Here is a 23,448-nt window from a genome sequence, read left to right on the forward strand (position 1 = left end):
ACCATTTGCTTGAGAGTAGAAATTTCAGTGTCCTCTCACAGAAGGAACAGCCTGGGGCCACATGCCAGCTGACTAGGCTCCCTAAATGCAGAAGCCTTTCCAGGTAATGGGAACAGAAAGACAAACATTCTCCCAGGATCGTGGTTGTGTAGCTAAACTTTGCCCATCCCTTTCATTTGCCATCACTTGAAATGCAACCACATTTTCTTGGGACAGCTTTGGAAGCTGACCTGCTATTCCATCTCCAGTGGACATGCCAGTCACTCCACCCCTTCTCTGTCTCACTGAAATTTCATCCCCCTCACTGTGTTCTCTTCCATTTCCCCCACCTAGTGCTTGTATGGTGTGTGCATGTGGCGGATGCATGGGGGGGGGGTTGGGAAAAGAGTGGGAAGCACAGAGAGGAGTGAAGGAGTGAGAACTAGAAGAAAGATGGAGAACTTGCAAGTCTTTTTTAAAAATGTTTTTATTTTATAGTTTGTGTGTATGAGTGTTTTTGACTACATGCATACTTGTTGCCTGCAGAGGGCAGAAAAGATCCTCTGGAACTGGAATTACAGACAGGCTTGAGCTGTGGAGGTGCCCGCTCTTGAACCTGGGTCCTCTGAAAGAGCAGCCAGTGCTCTTAACTGCTCATCTCCACCTGTCCTCTCAGTAAGTCCCATTTTTAAATTTCAAGCTTTTGGGCTGATATCAGCAAGTGAGTGCCACTCTGGGGGCTGAGACAGGAGGTCGGTTGCATACATATAGAGCTTTGCTTGCTGTGGCTCCAATGTATGTTCTTATGCTTTTACCTAGTGTTCTGCAACACAATTTTTACCTGTTTGTCTCCTATTATAATATGGCAGGTATTTATGGAGAGCACACTAAGTACTGAATGCTGTGTTAAGTGCTGATCAGGGATTATCATATCTAATTCTCGTAAAAGCACAACCAGGTGAGTATGATCATCAACTCTGGCAACAACAAAGGAGCCAGTTCAAAGGCTGAATGAGCTGATCAGTCACACAGCAGCTTCTCTTCCTATTGGGCTTAACTTCCATTTAGAGAGCCTTTGAATGTTTACTGTGCTGGAAAAATTCTGTGGCTGGGAGCAGTTTTGATTTTTCAGAAAGAGCCATAATTGGTAGGAACAGAGTGTAGGAGATTGAGTAGAGAAATGCCATGTTTGGGCAAAGAACAGTTCCTTTGGGGTTCAGTATAGGTTATGTTTGTATCTTTCACTGCAGTCTTCTTGTCATCCTCCAAGAGAACATAATATGGGGTGGAAGAGCAGAAAGTCCTTTGTTTATGCTCTCTGTCTCTCTGTCTCTCTCCCTATCTCTTTCGTAAAGTGTTCCACATAATCTGTGGATTCACACTCACAGTGTAATTGAGGATGACATTGGAGTTCCTTCCTGCATCTACAAAGTGCTGGGATTACAGTGTTAATATCACTCAAAAACACACCATCATGGAGATATCCAGAAAAATGTATGTTCAAATATCAGGAGGTCATGTCCCAGCCAAGCTGATGTAAAATGTCAGTCGTAATAATGTCAAATGACTTCCCCTCATCCACATAATTACCATTTTATTACTCTAATCAGAAAGATCTTGTTAAACTATTACACAACATTCTCAGAAAGAATAACAAAGTTCTCTTGGAATTTTTCGTTTCTGCCTTTTGGCCTTGGAAATGAAGCCTATTACAAAGTTATAGGTTACAAAAATGCAAAGAAAGTACATAACTTACTCAAGGGTATATAGTGACCGAAAATCTTGCTGTTCCTGCTGTTGGCGCCTCCTTAGGTTATCTGATCAGTTACAAGTACAACTACCAGCTTCCTGAGAGTTCTGAAAGGCTGTAACATTAGCCTGTTATAACCACAGGAAATGATTGAGTTTTGGTCTTTTGGTACTTCAGACCCAATATCATCTCTTTGGAGCTATTTTAAAAGACTTAATAATATATTTTCTTTAACCTAATATATCTAAATTTTCTTTTTTTACTAAATTAATGATGTATAATTGACAATAAAATATTTTTACAAGAATTTAAATTTTTTTATTGTATCAGATACCTACTACATAAATTTCACCATTTTAAGCATGAAATATACACTGAATATATTATTAATATCTGTAAGTATCGCTACTATTTCTAGAACCTTTTTATCATCTCTTTTAATACAAAGGGAATATTGTACATGAGATAAGTTCATTCAACATCTTTATAGTTCTGCAAGCCATACCTGGCAGGCCCTTTGCACTGATAATAAAGAAGACTGGGGGAGCCCTCATATTTCCCAACATTACTTTATAGGATTCTATGAACACAAAAACAGTATAAATAACACTGAACATTTTAAGATAAATTATTATGTTAGACGCTTAAGTCAAGACTCAGTCACTATCATATATTACACATTCAAAAGAGTTCACAGATAGAGGGCACATTACAAAGAAGACTAAATCAGCCAAGGCTATGTAGGAGACTAAAAGATTGAAAGGCCCTCCTCTTAACTGAGAAGAAGCAGGCTACTTTGCCAGGAAGAGCAGTTTGCTGCCATCAACTAGGACAGGGTTAATCACTTAGCTCAAACACAAAGACACCCATGTTAGCACACAGCAGAGAGAAAACAGGATTTGTAACAGACAGAGGAAATAGATGGCAGATGTTAAACAGGAAATAATATAACATGGTAGTAAAAGAAATCTATTCAATTATCAAATTTAATTTAAAATCTTGGCACAGCACATACAAGAAAGTTTCTTTTCTCATTAAAGCCTCTATCACATGTTGAGAAGGGTAAAAATGATACCTGAAGAAAGGATAAGATCACAGAAAGTCTGAAAAACACTTGTTGTGCAGCCTAGAGCATGTTAAGCATTCATGATACAGTCATAGGCATTACTATTTAGGGCTTGGATATGTTCCTGGGTAGTGAATAATGCACTAGAAGTGAAGGAGACAAGCTTTAACTACCATACTGTCAGCAGCAAATGAGGCAAGCCTTGTCAGATTCATGTTCTACATTTTAGGAGTTATACATAACAGCTGGACAATAGCTTCATGACAAACAGAATAGGAATAAAACAAAGTCATTGGTAGTTTGAACCTATTCCATCCAAATCACAAGCCTGGCTAGTTACTTTAAATCACAAATCCTACTTGCTTTTTTATCACTGTGTCTCACTTTATAGCATAATCTTTAAACAACATAGTATCCATTGATATAGATTATTTCACATTATATCCACAATGAAGATAAACCATACTTTAGTTCCCCATTCCATCCAAGGAAAAGCACTAATGTGCTTATGGGAATTAAACAGGTCTGATGAATTACTATATTAAGCTATCTAGAACAAGGGTGATGGAATGGTAAGGGTCACGTGTTTCCTCCAGCTTCAATGTCCTTGTCACAGCTGATCTTGAGCATAGCCAGCACCCTTGTTCTGATCTGCTTTGTTTTAGCACCATAGATGATGGGATTGATCACAGGAGGCAGCAGAAGGTAGACATCCCCCATGAGAACATGCACTATGGGGTCTAGGCTGTTTCCAAAACGGTGTACCACTGATAGGCCAATGAGTGGTACATAGAAAGCCAGAACCACACCAATGTGTGACACACAAGTCCCAAATGCCTTAGCTCGCTCTGACTTGGAAGGCAGTTGCAGAACTGTTCGTATAATCAGAAAATAGGACAAGGAGATGAACATGACATCTACACCCATGACGAGCAGAATGGCAGTTAGACCATAGACTACATTGGGCAAAGTGTCTGTATAGGCCAACTTCATCACATCCTGATGGACACAATAGGAATGGGAGAGCACATTGGAGTGACAGAAGGCCAGCCGCTTGATTAGTAGTGGCAGTGGGAAAAAGAATAGGGATCCCCGGACCAGAGCCACCATGCCGATTTGGGCTGTCACTGTATTGTTGAGCACAGCAGCATGACGCAGTGGGTGGCAGATGGCCACATAACGGTCAAAGGCCATGGCCAGCAGGATAGTAGATTCAACTGCCGAGAGAGCATGAATGAAGAACATCTGGGCAAGACAGGCATCAAAAGTAATCTCCCGGGAATCAAACCAAAAGAGGGCAAGGATCTTGGGCATGGTGGATGTGGACAAAGCCAGATCAATAGCTGCCAGCATGCAGAGGAAAAGGTACATGGGTGCATGCAGGCTTCGCTCCGTCCTCACGATGAACACAACGATACAGTTTCCAAACAATGCCACAGCATACATGGAAAGCAGAGGGAAGCCAAACCAAAACTGAGCTTCTTCCAGTCCTGGGATACCAATAAGCACGAACGTGGCATGTGTGAAGTTGCAGGAGCTCATCGCTGACACCAAGTGAGAAGGACTGGAGAGGGTGAGGTCACACTGACAGCCTGCAAGGGCATGGAGCAGAATCAGAGAGTCCCCTGGAACTTAATGCATGTTATCACTCCCTCCCTCCTCACTCTATCTCCAGCCACACCTCAGCTCTTTCATAAGCTATATGGTTCTCTTTTCCAAAGGAAGAAATATGAATGTTCAAAATTAATTTATTATTCACTATTATGAAGGTACATTTCAAAATAAAGCTTTGGTAGAAAAATATTTATTCCAAAAATGTGACTTCCTCAAACCCTCTTTTTGTATCTGCCTTGACTGTCTGGGTACTAGGCACTCTTCCATTTCATAAAATTACCACATTAGCTCTTTTCAGATAGAGATATCATCCTTCTCTTGTTCTCCCCATCTCTTCTCTGTTGTCCTCTCCTTCATTTTAATCTTTCTTTATTTCTGTTTTTCTTCCTTTACCATTTTTCTTTCTCCCCCTCTCTCTTTATATTTATTAATTCAAATTTCAGAAATATTTACTTGAATGACCTGTTAAGCAAAATGGATATTTTTTGAGACACAGATCTGAGAATCATTCCTTTTGACCTTCACAAGGCTTGCTTCGGGTAGGAGATAGATAAGTAACAAATACATTAAAGCGTGTGATAAAGCTAGCAGAAGAGATTCATTGACTGCAGGGGATAACAAAGACAGAGGAACCTTTCTAGAAAATATGTTCTTTACATTTTAGTCTTGAAGCATGAGCAGAATTAGGTAGATAGAAGAGACAATAAAGGATCTTCCAAGGCAGGGGGAATAGAAAATACTTAAAAACAAAACAAAACAAACAAACAAACAAAGAAAAGAAAAAGGAAACTTACCTCAACTCATAAAACCAAATGTACCAGCTCCCTGTAACTATCTCCTTGTAGATGGAGATGCTGGAAAGATCCATTACCCCCAGCAGCTGGCTACCAGATAACTGGATGCTTGGAAGTCACCACCAAGGGTATTTTATTTTGTTCCAAAGAGAGTTTGGGTGGTAAACCCTGATTTGGGGAGCAGTATTACTGATTTTCTCTGATGATATTCTGAGTTTCCTTTGGACCTGTGCCAGTAAGTTATTCATGTCAAGGGAGAATTTTCTTCTTTTTGTTTTCCTGAGCCTAATATTGTTTTGTTCCAATCCCATACCCCACCTTATCATCTGAGCACTCACATCAAACTCTTTCTTTGCCAAGTTCCCTAATGTTCTTTTTTTTAGAGTTGGTTAACTTCAGCAGGTACTGGCTTGCCTGTGAGAATCAGGGGCTTTGAAGCTTAGAAGTAGATAATGCAGGTGTCCTTGTTGACAGTACCCAGAGTACCCTGATTAATTTGTTTATCTCTCCCAGGATGCTTTTCCCCTTCTAACTAAGGTCTTTAATATAGCTTGGAGATGCCCCTAAACTTTTCCTTAATGGAGAGAGTTTAGAGAAACCAATGCTTTAAATCACACACACACACACACACACACACACACACACACACACACACACTGAGAACTAAGAAATTTTAAAGCTGCAACCTCCATATCTTGGATGAGCAAAGACAAACAGATTAAGAATTCAAAGGTTATACAACCCATATCACTGGCCTCGATTTTTTATACACTTAGGTTTTGTGCAAGTAAAGGAACACCTACTCCTCACTGACAGATAATGAATTCCAAACCTTGCTACTTGATACTGTCAGAGACAATCACACTCTTCAGTTAGATGCAAGATAATTGCAAGAGACTGGGATGAGCATCCCAAAAAGAGCTGTGAGCCCATCCAGAGCTCAACACGCACCACATAATCATCACAGGGCTACTGTAGCCCAGATGCCACTCTCCCTGGGGACTGCACCCCAAGCTGGCCTCTCTGGTTTATCAAGGTATAATCCTGTGACCTCTGACAATTTCTCTGTCCTGGTTTGTCTAGATTTCTGTAAAAACACCCACTCCACATTGTCACATATCCGTTCTGGTGTGGACATACAGAGGAAGAGAAGTCTTGTGTGTTTTCATGTTTTGAAAACAGCCCTGTGTGTTTTTATTTCTATCTTGGATGCAAGCATCTTTCTTTGTATCTGTCATAAACAGTTTGTGGGAGAGAATGCAAATGTCTCAACGAATGACTCTGTGTGGTGTAAGCAAAGCAAAATAAGCTTCCCCAGAGAAAGACCATATTACTTGACCACTGTACCCAAGAGAAATGGGGACAAATGTGAAAAGAAAGAAGATTAGAGGTGTACCAAGAGGCAAAAAGTTACATTTCACATTCTCGATGGCTTTTGCGGCATTGACATATTAAAGGCTTCTCTCACCCACAGTCAGGTCTTTCTGTCATCACTGTCAGGTATCTGTCATCACAGTCAGGTCTCTCTGACATCCACAGTCAGGTCTCTGTGTCATCACAGTTAGTTCTCTCTCATCCATAATCAGGTATCTGTCATCACAGTCAAGTGCTTTCCTAATGCACCCATCTGCATAGCACCTGTCCAGCCTGGCTGGTGCTTAAAGCACAGGGCTAGTTCCTGTTCTATTTGTGTTATTTTAAAGGAGGTAAAACTATTTTTTTTCTAGGCTACATGCCCTTAAACAGCAAATCAGCAAGGTTGTAGCATTGATAGCAGTTCACAAAGCTCCGTATTTCCTACAGTAGTAATGAAGTATATGAAAATGCTCTTCCAAAAACCTTTTATTCACAATAGCATCAATGATAATGAATTTAACCTGAACTGGTAGAAAATTTGTACAAACTATTACTGAGAGAAATTAAATACAATATCTAACAAATGGAATGATGCACAGTGTTCATGAACTATAACACAAAACTATGTTAAGAGTACATGTTTACTATAATTGCTATTGAAGTTTCTTTAGGGTATTTAAACATCAGTTATTAAAGTTAGCATACAAAGTAAAAGAGTTTACCAAGACATTTTCATGGAAATATGTTGTTGTACATTGTCTTCACCACCCTGTTGCTGGTCCCCTTCACACACTCAAATATTTCTTTCTTCTGCTTCATGTCATATGGATTGTATAACACCCCCTTCTCTTCCCTCTTACTTATTTTAAAAATCTCCTTACTCTCCCTTTATATTTTCTACACACACACACACACACACACACACACACACACACACACACAAACACACAGATTCTGCATACATCAGCAAAAGTAATTGTTATTCTGAGTCTAGTTTTCTTTGACACAATGATCTCCAGTTCTATCCATTTTTCTGTAAACAGTACTATTTCATTCTTTGTAGTTGAACATAATTCTGTTATATATCCCCTGCTTTTCCGGAGATCATCAGTAGGGTACTGGGGCTTGTCTTGTAATGAAGTGTGTGGGTCTTCAAGGTCCCTCAATGTGGCAGGATCCTTGGGCTGCCAGACTCCAGGATAAAAAAGACTCACCTGAGAATGGTGCAGTTCAACTCGAGGAGGGCAGCTGAATCTGGCTTTCGCTTTCAGGAGCTGGTCTCTTTAGAATGCTACTCAGTAGGCTCAAAGAACTGGCTGTGGGAGTAACAGCTGGTGCTCCCTGGGATCTGGCAGACAGAGGAGTAAAATGCTCATGTCTACTCGTGTGCTGCTCTCATAGGCTTCCCACTTTTCCTGTCTAGGGAAATAATCTCAAAGGGCCAAGGTCTTGGTCACCATTCCCACAGTGACATATGTGATTCTTTTGACAACAAACACGTGTTCCCACTTCTCCAAGCTGATCTAATTTCCACAGTCAGCCACAAGGTTAGTGTTTCCTCATTATCTGATCTGCTAGACACAGCAGGCAAAGTGTAGGAATAGTCACAATCCTTGAACTGTTGGAGTTTACATTGGCTTTGAATCCCAAGTAGATACACTAGCATGTAGTTTCATTACTCAAAATAGGTCCATTTGTGTCTCCATAACTCTCTCCTTCTTCTCTTGCAGTTTAAACATAGCCCCTGATATAATGAAGTCACTTCTTTTTGTATCTATGTCATCAACAAAGATGGCTCTTTGGTCTATATCACACACTGTTAGTGTTAGATGGAGAATCTCATGTATTCATACACATTCAACAAGTATTTATCAAGAGCTTGTAATTTCATAACCAAATTACAGAAAATCCCCAGGGTTATGATTAGATTGATTGAAATTAAATTAAATTAACATTTAAACTAAATAGAATGCTAGATAATCATAAGGAGAAAAATGAAGATGATAAAAAACATGTTCATATAAGGAGGAGTGACTTAAGTCTCAGGTGAAACTGCCTGGTGGAGATACTTGGAGAGATAAGTGGGGGGATACTCCCATGGAAACATTTGGGGAAAATTGTTTCAGGAAGAGGATCAGAGATGGCAAATAAATTTCCCAAGGAACAAGTATGTCCAGTGCCTAAGGCAGGCAGTGTATTCCAGTGGAGAGAAGAGGGGGAGAGAGGGCAAAATGGAGGACAATTCTGTGAACTGCCCATATAGGAACTTGTAGCACTTAAAAATCAATTTATGTTCTCCCTTCAGATTTCAGTGAGCTGAGGATATTAGACAGAGCTAGATCTAATCCTACAGACTAGTCTTTAATTGTCTCCACTACATGGACTTATTTTTGATATATCACTGTCCATTCTGGTCTTTCTTTCACTGTTACTTTTTAGCATCTTCATACTCCAAGCTTTTAAAATCCAGTTAAAGCACCATATTCTGTCAAAGTCATTTGGAGTAGGGACAAGGCCCTCCCTCCTGCCTCTAGGTTAAGGGGGTATCCCTCCGTGGGGAATGTGACTGATTTTGTTGACCCCTTCTGGAAGGCATCACCCTCCCTGTGGAGTTGGGGGGAATTCGATGGAAGGGTGGTTGGGGGGCATGGGAGGGAGGGAGAGAGGAATAAAGAGAGAGAGGGAGAGGGAACTTGGATTGATATGTAAGATAAGAAAAAAATGTACCTCATGGTTTGCATTCAGTTTCTATTTTTAAAAGGACATTGGTAATTTAAATATTTTCTGCTTATATTTTATATAAATATCGCTTTGGGCCCATATTAGAAACCTTTTATGCATTGTTTTTTCATTCTTTCAAATGAAAGGTTAGATCTGTCAACAAACTGATGCCTTGGGACATGCACATGACCATGGCATGGCTGGCCCCATTCTGGGAAAAGTGAGACTTTTTAGAGGCATGAACCTTCAAAAAATATGAAATTGTAAATGTGCCTAGATTTCCCCCTTCACATACACATCTATGTGCAACTTCAATTCTGGTCTTGGTCTATATCCATACATGTGCTATGATCATGGGGCAGTGGCCAGTGACATGTTCAGGGTTGGGTATGTACATATTACTCTTCTTTGGAACATCCCATGCTGGCTAGAATTTCTAACCATGCTGACATTCACAGTGTAAATATAGCAATTATAAAAACAAAACACAAACCCCAAACAAACAAACAAAAGCACCACATTCTCCAAGAAGTGGTATCTCTAAGCTCTTTGATGTTTCTTTTCTAGTGCTATGTGCCCTCCTTTGTACATCTACAGGTACATCTCTACCTTTGATTGACATTTACCATGACTTGTCTTCTATTGTTTTTATGTTTGCCTCACAGATCAGTCTTACCTTCTCTAAAAAAGAAACATAATATTGTCATGATAATTACATATCAAGACTTACTGTATACCTATATTCAGGAGTGTTCATTTACTTATTATTACTTATTATTACTTAATATTACTTATTATTGTGTTAAAAGCATGTTCTCTCAATGCTGGTTTTATGTAGACACCATACTGAGCTTAGGGGATACAGAAATGAATATTATCAAATCACTACCCTAAGATGCTAAATTAACACTCTCAACATAATATGAAATAAAAGCAAATATCAGTGATTTTTAATGAGAACGTCAATAGGAACATACTTTTAATCAAGGTTGGGTCCAAGAAAGAGTGTTTTTAAAAATTCAATTTAATGTGTACAGGTATTTGTCTGCATGTATGTCTTTGTGCCTTGTATCTGCAGACCCCAGAAGAGGAGATCAGGTCCCCTGGAACTAGAGTTACAGATGGTTGTAAGTTGTCATGTGGGTGCTAGGAATTGATCCTTAGTACTTTGGAGAGAATTCAGTGTTCTTACCTGTGGAACTATCTCTTTACCACAAGAAGAGGATTTTCAAGCAGAAATAAATCACAGAAGGGAACAGAATTTTCTAAGTAGAGTCATGTTTCTGGAGCAATATAAAAAGAAAAGAGGAATTGAAAAGGCAAATAGATTTGAGATAACGTTAAGCTGTGGACTCAAGGCTTCATTCTGTTGGTGTTAGGAGGAGAATGCATAGTTCATATCAAGGACACCATAACTACCCTTGTGTATTAAATTGCATTTCTAGAAATTGTTTGAAGGATACATTCAGGAAGATAAGAATAAATGTGCTTATGAATTTAAACTTAAGATGTACACTTTTTCCTCATCTCCTATAGTTAATTCTTCGACCCATCTTGTCTAATTTTCCTTCTAAATATAATACCCATGTCACTGGAATTACTCTGGTTTCTAGGAAAGTTTCTGACTCATAGTGGGAAACCAATTTGGTCAGAGCATAACATTTGCTCTGGAAACTACCCATCCTCAAGTCAAGTTGCCCATTTATAATTGTGGAAGCTTATGAATATTTAAAGTTGTTGGACAGTAGTATTGTTCACAAGTTAGTGTAAATGTAAGCCAAGAGGGGTATCTCCAGAAGTGTCATGAAAATCCTAGTGCCCAGCTTTTAAGATTGAGATTCCCTCTTATCACCTTAAAAGTGACTTCTCATTAGGAGACTTAAATAGAATAGATAGATATGGATGGGGGGGCTGAAATATGGGATCAAATGGGGTGGGGGAGGAAAAGGGTTGTGGGAGGGACTACAGGGAGAGATAGCTAAAATTAAACTGCATTTGAGGGGTAGTATGGAAACCTAATAAAGTAGAAATTTCCTGAACTATATACATATATGAAAATGATCTAAATGAAATTGCCAAATAATGGCGGAGACAAAGTCCCATCTGGCCGTAATAAATAAAATAATAAAGAAAAAGTATTTATTTAATTTTTTGAGATTATCATTACATCATTTCTCCCTTCTTTTTCTCTCCAAACTCTTCCATATACTCCTCTTTGCTCTTTCTCAAATGCATGACTCATATTTTTTATTAATTGTTATGTATTTATACATATATCTATATTCCTAAATACATAAATCCAACTAGCTCTATTATTTGCTATGTATATTTTCAGGGCTGCATATCTGGCATTACCTGACCAATTAATGTGTTCTTCTCCAACTTTTTTTTTTGAGGTGGGGTGTCTCTGTGTAGCCCCGGATTCCTGGAACTAGCTCTGTAGACCAGGCTGGCCTGAAACTCAGAGATCCACCTACCTCTGCCTCTCGAGTGCTGGGATTAAAGGCATGTGCCACAATTGCCCAGTTTCTTTTCCAATTTTAAGACTGAATAGTGTCATTTTTCAATTCCCGTTCAAGTCACTCCTACCCTGTCTCTTATTGCTCATCAAGTATCATACCTTATACACTGAAGTAGGCAAAATCTAACATTTAAACCCACATTTTTTTTCATCTTCTCCTCTACCCTTCTTGGATTTTTCTGCAGTTATTTTTGGACTTTTATCTTTGCTTTGTTATAGGTTAGAACCATATGAGGAGCATTAACCATGAGGTTCAGAGAACAGAAAGGGATGGAAACAAACAGAAATTGGTAGTTTATTCTAAACATAAATCATCCATGTAATATTTTTTCTTGCTTTCAACTAATGTTGATTAAGTAACATACAAGGGGAGTTTTATGTTGGGGGTGCAGGAATTAGGGCAAGGTGGGGTTATGGGAAATGATCAAAGCAGGACACCTTGCATAGCATCCTTCAAAATGAGAAGCTTCATGAATAAATATCTTGGGAACTATGAGAAGATTATTATGCTCTTGTGTGTCATACAAATTTTTATACATATTTAAGATCTTATTTATTTGTTCTTCAGTTTAACTGAGGTTAGAAGATAGTATGGAACTAGGCATGATGGTACATACTTATAACCCAGCCACTTATGAGTTTGGGGTAGTGCTGTGTCACCATGGGGAATTTTGTGCAACTATTTTAAAACCAAATCAAAACAAAGCCATCAACAAGAAAGGAAATCTAAAGATACAAGGAGCCAGGTCCTATTAATAGAAGTGTAAGAACAGAACAGCAGTGAGTAAGATGAAGCTCCTGGTCTTGAAAGTGAATTCAAACCCTGTTGTGGAAAGAATAATTATAATAGAATCTAAAGAGAATTACCATGCAGGTTAAGTACAATGCATGGTACCAAATGATGGTGCATTTGGGTGGGGTACAAGGCAGATTAAGGGTGTTAGGATTCCTCCACAACAGTCACCTCTCTTCTAAGTGGGAGAGCAATGTTGCTGAATACTACTGTACATGGAGCTACCAGCTTGTGCAAAGGCTTTAAGTGACAGGATAATCAGAATAGAAGAAGTTTAAATTTCTCATTGGTCTTGGAGTAATCTAAGAGGTAAATGGAAACAGGACAGTCAGTGAGAAATTATTTCCTTATCCTGAAAACTCTTTTCTTATAATGGGGAAACAAGCAAAACAAAACAAAACACCTTCCCTCCCAGGTATATAATAGGTTGGGTGTTGAAAGTGCTAGAAAAAAAAAAAAGGCATGTAAGGATGGGATAAACACTGGAACTGAGGGAGAAGTATTGTTGCTATGATTTTTATCCTTATAATGTTTGGGGTCCTGCATTAAGGTCCACTGGGTTGGAGCCTGCATGAAAAGAGGATGTCAGTCAGCAGTTGATCTCTGAGAGGAAAACACCACAGGCAGAAAAACAGTGAATATGAATTACAATGCTGGAGTGTGCCTGATGATACAAGAAACTGTCTGGAGGCTAATGCAGATTTACTAGGGTGGATCCAAGGGCAGTGGAAAACGGAACTGGAATAGTGGTGCAGACTCAGAACATGTAGAGGCCCTTGCACACTCCTACAATCCCTGAGTTTCCCCCTTGGGTCAGACAAGAGCCCATGAGAGTGTGCTAAATAGGGAGTGATAAGGTTGGCCATGTAAACTAGAATAAGCACTCTCAACTGTAAAATGCACTGAGGAAGATTCTCCAGAAAGCTATTCACAGATGACTTCAGGTTCAAGGTGATGGCTGCCATCCTCATGATAGCAGTGGAAGCAATGTATGTGGTTGGAACCATGATTTGTGGATAAATGGGTGCGGAAGAGGAGTAACAGCAAGGCAAAAAGTTCACTACAAGTGTTTCATCTTAGTGATTTGGGAAACAGAGTTCCTGGTTATGGAAGCCTGTAGATAACCATACATTTTTGTTGATGGAACTATCAAGATTATCTAAGATGATTTTGAGACATTTGGATGCAAACATTGACATACATTGGATGAGTGTGGACTTTGAATGATAACTGATGGTTGTTCAGCATAGGACATTTAATGTCATAATATGATATGAAATGACCAGAAAAAAGAATCACAACAGGAAGAAGAGGTCTGAGAACAAAGTTCTGGGATATTTCAACACATGCAAATCAAGGGTAGTAATAATTAAGAGAAAGGATGATGCTTCTTCCGGAAGTTATAGTTTGCAAAAATCCCAGTCCTGGATATAGGATATCTCCCCTCTAGTTGTTAAGGGACCTCTCAGAAAATTCAAAATAATGCAGGCCATTTTCATTGCATTTAGGTGCCCACCAGAACTTGAAGAAAACACATTATTTCTGAAGACACCACATGCTTTAGTAGTAGGACTAGGAATAATAAAGTTGTTACTGATCTGGAAGCTTTTCCCTTGATGATGGGCTCCCTTAGTGCCAGAAAGTGATATCCTGGCTGCTGGGGAGCAAAAGTCATTGATTGTCTTACCCAGAAAATGATAGAACTGGCAAGATATACACATGGGTAAAATTGCTGAGATGTTTTTGGGGTAACCAACTGCTTTAAGATCTGATTTAATGTCAGCTCCACAGGATTTATTTATGTCTGAAGTAAATCTGGCAAAGAAATTATGATTGTTAAATTAGCTTGTTATTTGAACTACTACTATTCATTTGTTAAATGAACATTGTATCAAACTACTTTCTAAAAACAACTCTCAATACATGTAGAAGCTCCCAATCTTTACTTTCTTTGAAAAGTGGGTGGCAGATAGTTAGAAAATGCCACATATTTTTCTAGAAAGGGATGGTTTAATATTAAATTGATATGAAATTTTAACTGCTACAATGAGGTAAGAAAAAAAAGGGCTGTTGACAAGGACAGAGATACAGTTCTTGCTTCCTATTTATATACCAGTGTTTACTCATCTGTGAAATAAGGAGTTAAAGCAACTGGTATTCTAGATGTATTGTAGCATTAACTTACAACATGGCCTGAAGCAAGCCAACCAGCTCTAGACTTTTGTAACTCTATATTTCTTTAGAGCGGAAAACTTTTATCATAGCTTTACGTATCTGCTTGGTCTTCACACTGTAGATGATTGGGTTCATAACAGGAGGGATCAGCAGGTAGGTGTTAGCAATCATGGTATGGACATAGGGTGGAGCTCGTTTCCCAAATCTGTGGACAAAGGACAGACTGATCAATGGAATATAGAATATAGCTACAGCCCCGATATGGGAGATGCACGTGCTGAAGGCTTTCTTCCTCTCTTCTGGGGAAGCAATGCTGAGGACAGTTCTAATGATCAGGACATAGGAAAGGAGGATGATGACCGAGTCTACACCAACAGTAGAAATCATGGCAGTCAGTCCAACTGCATTGTTGATCCTGGTGTCTGTGCATGAGAGCTTCATGACATCGGGGTGGAAGCAGTAGGAGTGGTGGAGCACATGGCTGCTGCAGAAGGTGAGTCTCTTAAGAAGTGCAACCATTGGTGTCAGCGTTATAGTCCCTCTCATGACAATTGCCACCCCAATCTGAGCTATTCTCGAATCAGTTAAAATAGCGGCATACCTAAGGGGATTGGAGATGGCCACATAACGATCAAAAGCCATGGCCAACAGCACTGAGGATTCCATTACAGTGAAGAGTTTAATGAAGAACATTTGTGACAAACAGGCCTTGAAGCTGATCTCCCTGGCATTGAACCAGAATATGCCCAACATGGTGGCCAGAGTGGATATGGACAGCCCGAGGTCAGTGGTGGACAGCATGGAGAGGAAATAATACATGGGCTCATGGAGACTGGGCTGAGTGATAATGGCCAAGAGAATCAGGCTGTTCCCTGAGAGAGCAGTTGTGTAGAGAAAGCAGAAGGGGATGGAGATCCAGGCATGGAAGGCTTCCAGCCCAGGCACACCAGTGAGCAGGAAAATGATGGAAGAAGTGGTGGTGTTCTGGAAAGTTGACATGCTAGATGAAAAGTACAAAAAAGGTCTTTGTATATTCTATTTATAAACAATTTTATCCAACATTTATTTGACCAAGGGTGAGCATCTACACAACATATGAAAATAGAAATGTTTAAATTGATAAAACTTCGTATGATTTCAACTACTGTCTCTCACACACACACATATGTATGTATACATACATACATACATACATACATACATACATACATATTGAAAAGAAGTCTCAGTTCACAACTTTTCTTCTCTAAGGTTCTTTGCTACTACCTGTATTTGGACTGTGTGGTCTATCTTTCCACTCTTCCAGCTATAGGTGGCACAGGATACTAGTACTAACTTGGTGTAACATGTTGCCATATTCAACCATATCTGATCTAAATTTTTTGAATGACTAATTCTCCACAATAGATGCTCTGCATTTTGTGGAAATATACTGGCTGGGAGATATAATAAAATGTTTCAATAAAGGTGAATGTTTATTGAAAGTATCATATTTTCTTCTTCCTTTGAGTAGAAAATTTAGATCAGGCAGATGGGTAGGCATGAATTGGAAATGGGGGTTTTGGGGAAAACATAAGACTATGGTTGAAGATGGCTTAATTGGAAGTAGCCAGTTTGGGGTAAGTTAAGTGATAGATAGCAAGCATAGGATGCGAAAGGGCACAGAGGGACACCTAAATGCTTCCAGAACACACATATACCCTAAAATAAGTTCCCTTTTTAAGGACCTTATAAAAAACAAATTGAGAAAATAATTGGAATTACTGGAATATTAGGGGGAAAGGCAAATTTTAGTTTAACTGGATATATCTTGAGACTTTGATGGTTTCAGTCATAAGTGTCCCTAGGGGAGTGATGAAATTAATGTCAGAAATATATGGTCATCATCATGAAAAGAACAAAGCATTGACATTGATGTACTATATAATGTCAACAGTTTCAAGAGGATATTTTAATTATTGTAACCACCCAAATGATAATAAATTGAAGTGGCAGATATACTGATAAACGTGATTTGATCATTCCGAAATGTATGTATTTAGGGAAACACCACATTACATTTCATAAATATCCACAACTATAGTATGTTATTTAACATAGAATCATTTAAATATCCAAGCAAGCATTTTAAATATCAAAGAGAGCTAAGAAAGGAAGAAGAGGATTATCAGAATGTGGTCATGCAGTAGGTTCGCAGAACAGGAGAAAGGCACATAGAAAAAGCAGTGGAAATTTTCTGGGTATTGTCTACATTGAGATGAAGAATGCTAAGATTTTCAGAATGTCATGGAGATATTTCTCAACTAAAGGCCTTTTTCAAAGCTCTGTGTTAGAAGCTACAGAATAACACAAAATCTTCCCTTTAAGAGATCTTAACCAAGTGAGCGAGTACTATCCTTGTGGCTTTTCATTAGCACTGAACAATAATAATGTCTTTGGAATGCAGAGGGTCACCAGGTATATCTGTTAATTCTGGCAACCATGTCTTTTATTTCACATGTAATGACTGATTTGTCATTTATTTCACAGGGTTCCAGAAAGTTTTATAAATTATGACTTTAAAAACTTAAACTACTATTTGAATAGTTTCCTGATTTTTTAATAACTTCTTTCTCATTGATTTATTTATTCATGGCTAGTTTTCATTCTTCTTGATGACTTCTTCCTTCTCTTTGTTTATTAAAGATGCTAAGAAAAAACAAACTGTACAGAACAGTTTGGTCTGATACATATTTGATCTGGGAGCAGAGAACTCAAATTGCCCGCTTTCACCTGGGCCATTTGTTACTCTCAAACCAGAATTTCTTATATTTTCTCTTCATCCATGCTAGACCCAGAGAAGACCACACATTAACTTTTACAGCCAGGAATATTTTATAATCGGTTGATAATCACAAACCTTTAGGCCAGTTCAACAGTAGACAGATAGAATAGTGGGAACTCACAGAGTCGTGTTAGCTACTAAGACATGAGTGAAGTAAGTCTGAGATGATTTTGTGTCTGAGGAAGCCAAAGAGGTTGTCATAGACTACATACCCCACTCCTGAAGTCTTAAAACATTATCTTTAATAAGAGTCTAGTGACCGTTATCAACAATAAAAACTGAGTGACTTTGAATACAAATGACAAACCAGATACTGTACAGGTATAGTGAGAACCACAGGGTCATTGGCTAGGAAATGGGCTACTTTAGAGTACACTAAGGTAGAGGATGTCTAAGAGATAAACGACGAGAGCACAGGTGGTAGCCTCCCAGTGTCTGCAAGGGTGTCTGTGTTAAGTGTTTAGGAATTAATTCTAGAGATTATCAACACAGTAGATGAATTATAGCTAAACTTTAGATGAGTAGATGTGAATTTACAAGAGTGAAAACAGGATAAGTGTTCTGTTGACATAGATAACATGAGAAGTTATAAGAGAAATAGAAAATTATAAGAATATCATACAAAAGTGTTCTTAGTGTGGTCCGGGTACTGAGGGAAAAATGAGTGGATGAGAACATAAGAACCTTGAGTTTCTTGGAAAGGATGGTGTGTTAGATTAAAGCATCAAGACCCAGCCATTTCCAAATATTTTATGAATAAGCAAACAAGCCATTCTCTATCTCTCCTAATCTAACTCCTTTCCTTCTTTAGCATTTTGCTGGACGCCATTGGTTCTTTTCCACAAGTTCTACCCCAGCTCAATTATGAAGGCTTTACACACTTTAAAGCATATGTTTCCAAAATTCTCATCTTAGCTCGGACCCATTACTATGTGTCATTACTAACAACAGTGCTTAGATGGTGGAGGGATCGGTCATAAATACCATCATGTCTTCAGTTTTCTGTTGTATAGTTTATATTGAACCAGGAAAGAGGCTGAAGAACAATTTGCTTTTGTTTATTTTTCCTTTACCCTTGGTAACCAGTAGGATATTTCCCCCACTGAGAACTCTCAGAAAAATCCTTCAGTTCATTAACTAGTGAGTTTCTAAATGTTCCATATAAATTCCTGATTTTACTCTCTCAGAAAATCTGTTTGCTCAGTGATTACTGAGTTTTAAATATTCAGTATAAATTCCAGATATGTTTTCTCTCCCTTGAATTAAAATTTGATTATCTTTTCCTTGACACTTTCTCTTTCAATTGTTTCAATGGTTACTCTGAGAGTATATGTCTTTACCATTTATCAGAAAATGCTGCTCTCTGCCTTATCAATTGTGGTGTTGTAGAAAGTTTAGCTTTCCTTATTCCTTCCTGTAGTCCACATCCTCTTCTTGAGATGACTGAGTTATGACCATGGCTTTAAACAACACACACCTATCTGACTCATACATATATGTCTAATGATAACATCTGATTCTATATTTCAAAAGTTAGAAGAATAGTGGAAAGGTTAAACATGAAGGCAACAGTGAAATATGGAACAGAGTGAAAGGATAGAGAAATTTCAATCCACAGTTTGGAGGATAAATAAAAGCTCTTTGCATCCAGTGGTAATAAAAAGTGAATAAAATACCTGTTTCTGAGAGGTATCTTTTTGTTCATCAGACACAACAACAGAACTTGTTTCATCCCCCATCACAGACCTGGTACTTCCCCATGTTATCTTAAAGTGGTATTAAGGTCTAGTAATTCTCCAACTAAAATTCATCACCCCATCTCATTCTTGTTTCATATCTCTGTCTTTTCCCATTTTATTGTGTTTTCATTATTGACTACAGTTCTCCAATGTCTGGGATGTTATTTGTCGTCAAGGACATATTTTATCACATATTTCTGTTACATTAAAAAGTCACCAGATAAAATTATAGAATAACAGAACACTGAATTATCATAACATTATTCTGCAAATTTATTTTCTCTCTGTCATTGAGACAAGATTTTACTATGTAACTCATAACTAGCCTGGAATTCACCATGTTATTGCCCTGGTTTCCTAAGTGACAAGATTACAAGCATCCTTCATCATTTCTGTCCCCTCCAAACCACTCTTCAGTGTGCCATCACTCTCAGACTAGCCAGACTCACCTTCTTCAGGTTATACACAAGTTCATTCTTTCTTTTATGAACTTTCTTATTTAGACAATGTTCTTTCTCACTGCAGTATTGAGAGCTGTAGCCTATCTGTCTTTAGCTGCTGATTTAGTCCATGTGGCATCATCAGTATTCTCCAAGCTGTTGCTAATCTTCTTTAGTGTGTGGTGGGCCAGCCTGGATCTGTGTTCAGAAACATTAGCTTGGGAGCCTTGTTGAGCAATGCAAATTATTCATACTGATATATCCCATGCATCAGATAACTAAGTTTTATTGTGTACTAGCCTGAAGTTCTTAATGTGTCAATGTATAACAGGTATTATTGGATTTACTTTAAATTTACTTTTTTAATGAAAAGAATAAAAACAAGTGTGAGAGAGGATCACATATGAGTGATGAGTGCCATAGCCAGTATTCTGAACTCAGTTATCCTTAATTCCAATGTTCATGTTCTGAAAAATTTATTTCTCTGAAACCCATGATCTGTGGGAAATCTCTTTAACTCATCTATAGGGCTGGATCAGTAATTTGCTGAATGGAGCTCTGGCATGCACAAACTGTTCAGAGCAGGTCATTTCACTTTTATTGTGAATTAAATTTGATTTATTCATTTATATTTTTTTGAGACAGGGTCTCATGTATTAGAGGCTGACTTTGATTTTAGTATGCAGCCTTCGGTCTGTCTGAGCTTCCAATCCTCTCCCCTCTACCTCCCAAAGGCTGGTATTGCAGACATGTATCAGTATGATAAACTACAAGCTTTTACTTTTTTTGGTATGAGTCATTGGACTTAGAAATGAGTGTAACTGACCATGATAAATGCATCAGAACACCAATTAAAGCATTTGAGTACAGGCAGCTTATCCAGGCCCCAGCAGGCAGAACAAAGTGCTCATTCATCCTCTGCAGGCTTCCTGGGAATCCATAATTCAAAATTTCCTGTTCTCTATTGACCTATACTCCATTATATTATATAACTCTGCATATCACAATGCAAAACTTCTCCCCGTCTAAGCTAGCACAGCTCACCCAGAAGTAGGAGCTACCACTGAAAGAAGTTTTACTTACAGAGCCTATCCAGCAGAAGTGAGTCCCTCTCAGGTTAACTCAGCAGGTGCAAGGAGCTTGAAATTCCATGGGACAGCTGAGCTCATGTTGAGTCTCCTCCAGCTTCCTTGGAGATAAGCACAGAGTGGAGGGACCAGTTCCCTGTGGCAGAGCTAATTTACTGTGCCTCCAGGGTGCTGACGCTCCCAGAGGACTTCACTTGCCTGATACAAGCTTTTTATATCTCTTCCAGAATGCGATTATGGCTACATGCTTTATGGGCTGATGTAAAGTTTTTTCCTTGTGATAGTTCATTGGAGGGTTTGTTTTAAACAGCTTTATTGAGATATAGAGCACATACTATAAAATTGACCCATTTATAGCACATAATTCAATAGTTTTTAGAACAATCACAGAATTATGCAGTAACCATGATCACAATCCAATTTAGGGAAATTTCACCACCTCAAAAATGCTATAACCATTAGCAGGCCATTTGAGGTAGAATAAGAAATGAAATACTTAAAAACATCTGCTGTTAGTATAAGTTATACTTCACTCTATAACATTTTAACCCCTTAGAATCTGGCCTCATCCACAGCAGCAGTGGATCGTTAGCTTACCAGGAATGTACTGGTGCAGTAGCAACCTCTTAAGACTAAAAATTCACTTATGCATCCATACATATATTTGGGAAGTATTTCCCATACTCTAATCTTCCGGTGAGTGCTAGAAGTTAATAGAAAGAAGAATACAACATAGGTCTCATTGCTTGGATTTTTAGTTTAGAAGAGAAACGGGCTAACTGACATCCACACATTAATCAGGGACAAAGTTATCTTAGAAGCATACAGTAGGTGCTTTGTAAAAATAAAATGTCTCATTCCATATTTTCACTATACAGGAAATACTGTTTTCTTTATCATTTTCTACTTTTTCCTATTTCTTAACTTGATATCCAAACAGACAAGGTGGGGAATAACTAGATTAATTTTCGGTCATCTGTACTGTGTTCTAGTTATGAGAGTATTATGTTGAGGAATCAGGGCAGGTAGGTGATGTCTATAGCCAGTGATGTCATCTAAGGTGGTCTGACTACTGCCCTGCTCAATCTTTGGTTATCATTAACCTTAGGTTGGTTCTGTCCATTGCTTCTGTAGTTGCTTGAGCAGTCCCACCCTCTCGGGACCACTTTTAGGGTTATAGAGCTCTGAGTTATTCTTGATATTCTTTGTATATCCTGTATCCGTTACATTGGCAGATCTTATGTATGTTTAAAAATGCCTGCAGAATTTCTTTCTTATTATTTCAATGGGTTGTATGTGTCAAAGATTCTGTGACTAGTGTTTGTGGATGGAGTAATATTCCATGAAGATGCCCATACCTTAATGACTAGAGTCTGAATCCAATATTTTACATGTTGAAGGAGTTTGAGATTTGCAGATGTGATGAAAGTTAAAAGTTTTGAAGTGAAGTTCTTTGGGTTGACCCAGTCTATTCACATAATCCTTACAAATGTAGAACTAAGGAAGTGGTTGTATGCAAAGGGCTTATCACCCTCTTTGCTGCTTCTATAAATCACACAAGGAGTCAATAAGCTCAGAACTGTGGACAGACTTGAGTATATAGTTCCCTTACCAAAAATCCCCTACCCACCTCTTTCTGTTACAGGGCCTTATAGTGAGGCTCTAACTGGACTGGAACTTACTTTGTAGACCATACAAGCTTCAAATTCATAGAAATTCACCCTCCTTTGCCTCCTGAGTATTGAGATTAAATGTGTGTGCCATCATGCCAGGTTAAGTAACACGTTTCTTTATGGCATTTTCATATATACTTAGTCTTTATCTATTACAATTTCCTTCCCCTCTCCTCTCCCTTTTCTTTCTGTTTCCATACCTCCTTCTGTGTTTTCACCATAGTCTTTCCACTTTTACTTTGCCACCTCTTTACCTTAAAGACAATTTTCCATACCTCTTTTCATGGATTTCTTTGTAGTTTCCCATGTTCTATTCACACTTGCTCTCACTTAAAAAAATGCATAAAATTAGAAACTAATATCCACATGTGAAACAGAGCATTTTTTTATTTGCCTTTCTGAGCCTAGGTAATCTCACTTAAATTTCCTTATTTCATTTTTCCTTAATAAAATCACTTCATTATTATCTATCTATCTATCTATCTGTCAATCATCTATCATCTATCACATTTTCATTATCCATCAGTTGATGATCAGCTAAGTCAATTTTGTTTCTTTGCTATTATGAATGAAGCAAAAATAAGCATGGGTGTAAAGTATCTTTGTGGTAGAATACAGAGTCCTTTGGCAATATAGTCAGGAGTGCTATAGCTGACTCATAGCAATTTCAATTTTAGTCTTTTGAGAACCCTCCATACTTGGTTCTGTAGTGTTTCATTCTACAACTTTTGTGAAAGATGCTTGACTTTAGTGCAGTGAGACCCACCCATATCAACCTATGCCCTACACACCAATGATAATAAATTTGGTGGAAAATACATTATTAGTATTATTTATGCAGTTTCTAAGAGTTAAACCATTTGCATAACTTAGTTTTCTCATTTAAGTACCATATACAGATACCGTGTGTGTGTG

General features: G+C 38.3%; 2 protein-coding genes across 2 annotated transcripts; both read right to left on the reverse strand.

Moving 5' to 3' along the window:
* Positions 1-3,079: 3,079 nt before the first annotated feature.
* LOC127228019 (olfactory receptor 51E2) lies at positions 3,080-4,384 on the reverse strand. The gene has a single exon (XM_051192456.1). The coding sequence runs from the start codon at positions 4,335-4,337 to the stop codon at positions 3,375-3,377; it is 963 nt and encodes a 320-aa protein (XP_051048413.1). The 5' UTR covers positions 4,338-4,384; the 3' UTR covers positions 3,080-3,374.
* A 10,439-nt stretch (positions 4,385-14,823) lies between these two features.
* Positions 14,824-15,768, reverse strand: LOC127228036 (olfactory receptor 51F2). Its single transcript, XM_051192475.1, has one exon. The coding sequence runs from the start codon at positions 15,766-15,768 to the stop codon at positions 14,824-14,826; it is 945 nt and encodes a 314-aa protein (XP_051048432.1).
* Between the last annotated feature and the right edge of the window lie 7,680 nt (positions 15,769-23,448).

Source organism: Phodopus roborovskii, unplaced genomic scaffold, assembly GCF_943737965.1.
Source record: "Phodopus roborovskii unplaced genomic scaffold, PHOROB, whole genome shotgun sequence".
Classification (NCBI taxonomy): Eukaryota; Metazoa; Chordata; class Mammalia; order Rodentia; family Cricetidae; genus Phodopus; species Phodopus roborovskii.